The following is a 4,254-nucleotide window of genomic DNA, read 5'->3' as shown; positions in this document are numbered from 1 at the left end:
GACATTCTCCACTCTTCTGAGGACCAGTTCTAGAGCTCCTTCCCTTGCCCCAGAGAAGTGCAAATTGCTTTAGTGAGCCCCAGGCTGAGGCCAGCGGGTAGGAACCCTGGTTAGTGACAGTGTGGCCACTGCGTGAATTAGCCCCATTGGGAGAGTGAGAATAAACTGCAAAATTCAGAGTCATAGCAAAACTTGGTGACACTTACAACCCCCCCCCCCAGGCTCCTGTTTTCAAGGCTACATTTGTGTGGACACAGCTGGCTAAAATTTGTCTCCCCCACCCCCACCCCCAGCAATGTGAGGCTCAGGCCTCAAATAGAAAGAGGCCACTGGAAGACGGGAAGACACAGGATCTTGGTATTTCAAGGCATGTTTTCACCAACTTTAATACCTTTCCCTATTATTTACATCACATCTAAGGGGCTCTTTCTTTTTTACATGATGAAATGCTTCTTATTTTATCAAGCATCTCGATGTGCATAGCACATACATCACATTATGGATTGGCACCTGTATAAAACTACAGACAGATTCTGAAACAGTGGTGAATACAGAAACCTCAAATCCCCATCACAACAACATGAACACATTACAATACATCAAAGGTACAGTCCCATCCCTAGATGCATCCTGCACAATTTGGGAAAGAAATATACTTGCAATGGAAACCTGCCCTTAAAACATGTTAACCCCTGACAATTTCATTGGAGTCTGAGATGAGATATCTCTTAAGAATTTGATGCATCCAAGTTGAGCATGGTTTGTTTCTATGTGAACATTAAATACATCAAATCCACAAATTATCCCTCCCCTCACCATCCCAACTGCATGAAGGTCTCTGACCACTGCTGGAGTCTCGGGCGTGGTTTAAAAATTAGAAAAACTGTATGACGTTGTAATATAGTTAAGACTATAAGCAGCAGTGTAAGGTATGTGGTCCTGTCTCCGTGGTTTCTTCCAAGTGGCTTCTTATAGGCCTTGGTTAAGAATAGTATTTTAAGTCAATGATTTGCATTCGAACAAAGAGTTTGCAAAAGGAATGTGAAAGACAAAAAGTCCAATCAGATTTTCCAGTCTTGCTGTCTGTAGACTCCCATAAAGTTAATTCGGGAGACAGTTCAGAAACATCCTAGGAGAGTCTTAAAGTCTTGGCGAAACATTCGGAGCATTTCTGGTAGCAAGCTAAGGTCATTTTGTATAAACTCTAAAAAGTCATTCATTAAAACTAAATGTTTGCCATCACCTCCGAACTTTTTTTAAACCTCGCCAACCCTTCCTCTTCCATCTTTATTCAACGACAGGGGTTACATTTGTAAAATATATAAAGGAAAATATAAGGTTACTTGGTGACCATATAGTGCACTCGAACAGCTGTCTGCAAATATTTTCACCATGATTACCCTTACTAAAAGTAAATCACGGGGTAAAGATAGCTCAAACGTGACAAGGTTCGAATGGGACGCACCAATGCTATCTGCAGTCCTCTTTGGCTACATATGGAAAAAAGCCACTCGGGATGGCAAACTGCACCCGTCCGATCCTGGTGCAGATTTCGCCAGGGCTGTACGGGCTTATGAGGTAGATGTTAACTGCGCATGTGCAGGGAATGCACGGGAAAGCAGCATGTACAGTGTCCTGTACAATTCCGTGGACATTTTATCTAAAAACAGTAGTTCTAGCCTGAAACTCCCCATGCACCAGGAAGCCTGGGTTTGGCTTTTTTTTTTTTTTTTTTGCTTGTTTCTGCTTTAAAAAAAATACACATTCTAATCCATGATCAGAATACCATCCTATCACAAATTCTATTTCATCACCAGGTCTTGGGTTGTGGGGCAAATACACCATCCTGTCCACTTCCAGCTCTCAGCAGGATATTGGTTCCCTTCTGTGGGTTTTACAAAACCACTTTGTCCTTTCCTAACGGCTACCACAACGTTGGGCTGTGGCTGATCCAAAAAAGGCAAACAGGAGTTGATAAAGTTGTCTAAGGGTCTCTCCCACCTGGAAGATGGCGGAAGATTGACTACAGCAAAGCTCAAAGGTCAGCCTTGGCAGATCTAAAAACGGAGCGGCAGCGAGGACTCGGACATCGCACTTTCTGTACAGAAGTCGGCAAACTGATATGTCCTGATTCATAGCGACGAGGCACAAAGGGAGTGGGCCAGTGCAGGATGCTGGTGGAGGCAGCGCGGCTTCCAAAGACCCAGGCAGGCCTTTCCAGACGGGGACGCTGGATGCCATCACAATCTGATGTCACCGCTTTTAAAAACACAAAATAGCAGCACACTCATGACAACTTTTGACAGTGAAACAGATCCAACGGTAAGATGCATCCCCTGTTGCACCAGCAAAGTCAAGAGTTGCTTTTTTGTTGTTGTTTTTCTCCTTTTTTTCTTCCCAGAAAAATATGAAACACACTCACAGAACCATAAATAATTTGATGGCAATATATACATATTTAAATAATTAATTTAAATAGCTTACACCTACTCTCGCATTAAACTCTCCCTCCGAAGAAAGTGCTCCTCGAGGAGGCTTCCGGAGACCGAGGCGGGGCTCCTCTGGAGGGTCACAGCCTGGGGAGAAAGTGGGTGACCTTCATGGTGGGAGACACTCGGTTCCCCTTCTTGGTCCTCCCGTTCTTACTCAGGGCGATAAACATGCCAGGGTAGGTGTGGGACTCATAGGCGTTGTAGTTGTTGGGTAGGAGGATCTCCTTGAACTTGCACTCATCCGTGAAGAAAGGCTGGAAGGAAGAGCACAGTGTGAGCCAGGCCAGAGATCTGGGGGGGCAGGGAGGTGCCCCCCGCGGGGGGCAGCTAGGTGTCAAGACCCTCACAGGCTGGGAGAGGCTATGGCCAGCCCACAACAGCTGGGGCCCAGCCACCTGCCAGGCACCTAGCAGTCAGAGGACTGAGGATTTCATCTCCACTTTGTTCTCCCACTAGGACTCACCCTTTGGGTACAGATAAAGCTACTCATGGCCTCTTGTCAATGGTCTGGGTGATGTCAGTTTGGGGTGGCAGGAACAGGGCAACGCCCCGTTGTCAGGGCTGGACATGGGGCCCTGGACACTTCAGGGGACTGAAGTGCCTCATGACCAGCTCTCACCTGGTGACCACACCACTGCCCCCTGGCCCTTGTGTTTGGTAGGAGGGTCGATCCCTTGTACACTGGAAGGGTCACAGTCTTCCTGGCCCTGCAACTGGTCCCTAAATGGGTGTCAGGTCCAACCCAGAGGCACTCACCGAACCGTACAGCTTGCCCCTGCTGCTCATGGCCACGAAGAATCGGCTGGCCACTCCAAAGATGCTCACGACCCCTCGCTCCACCGGGGAGAGTTCCAGGAGGCCTGGGGGCGGGGCACAGGTCATTCGGGGCAGGTGATCCTTGGCCCACAGTCCCTCAGCCTGTGTGCGCCTCTGGGGACCTCATTTCTGTGGCAGGTGATGAGATAAAGGACCTAGGGTCCCCAGCGCAGGCCGCCCCCAAGGCCCTCCGTAGCCCCTCTCGGGTCCCAGCTGTAGCATCAGCGCCCAGTCCATGACCGCGGGAGTGAGGCGGCCCCCAAGCCCGGCCCCAGGCTGAGCACGATCCCCGGGCCCCCGCGAGTGCCGGTGACTGCGCCGCGCGCCCTGTGCCCACGGGCGGAGGCGCTGGAATTCGGCTCCTGGAGCCTGGGCTTCCGAAGGCAGGGAGGCGGGGAGGCGGGGCTCGGCCGGCGGCCGAGGGCGCAAAGCCGGTGCCTGCGGCAGCTGCAGGAACCAAGAGTGTTTGCGTCCGCCAGTCCCGGTGTCATAAGGGACAGGAACCGGAGCCTGCCTAGTCCCCGAGGGCCCGCGAGCAGGTGCTCGGCCGAGGTCTCCAGGAGGGCTGGGGTGAGTTGGAAGAGGGCGCCGCCCCGGCCCAGCCCTTCCCGCCCGCCGCCCACTCACTGTCGCCGGTGTCCGCGTGCACGCCGCCGATGCGGCCGTCGGGGAGCACCTGGAGGTGGAAGCCGATGCCCACGTTGCAGTACAACCGCCTCAGCCTTTTGATGCCCAACAGGTAGTCTCCGGCGCCGCTTTGGACAGCCGCCTCCTTGGGCTGCGCGGCCACCGGCAAGCGCGCCAGCGAGCGCGCCACCAGGCTCTCCCAGCGGCGCTCCAGCTCGGCCTCCAGAGTGTCGTTGGGTGCGGTGGGCGCGGCTGCGCCCCCTCGACCGGCCCAGGGCCCCAGAAGGGCTAGCAGGAGCGCCGGGAGCAGCGCCGCCGC

At 52.6% G+C, this 4,254-nt stretch overlaps 1 protein-coding gene across 1 annotated transcript; it reads right to left on the bottom strand.

Moving 5' to 3' along the window:
- Positions 1-2,545: 2,545 nt before the first annotated feature.
- On the bottom strand, positions 2,546-4,254 carry Fgf4 (fibroblast growth factor 4; the record flags this gene model as incomplete). The annotated part of the gene is made up of 3 exons (XM_005384960.2): positions 2,546-2,746; positions 3,249-3,352; positions 3,936-4,254. Coding segments are annotated over 3 exons (600 nt in total), but the record flags the coding sequence as incomplete, so codon positions are not given.

Source organism: Chinchilla lanigera, unplaced genomic scaffold (assembly GCF_000276665.1).
Source record: "Chinchilla lanigera isolate Chin_1 unplaced genomic scaffold, ChiLan1.0 scaffold00021, whole genome shotgun sequence".
Taxonomy (NCBI): domain Eukaryota; kingdom Metazoa; phylum Chordata; class Mammalia; order Rodentia; family Chinchillidae; genus Chinchilla; species Chinchilla lanigera.
Note: the sequence above shows the minus strand (reverse complement) of the source record. Positions and strands in the feature narration are given on the sequence as shown.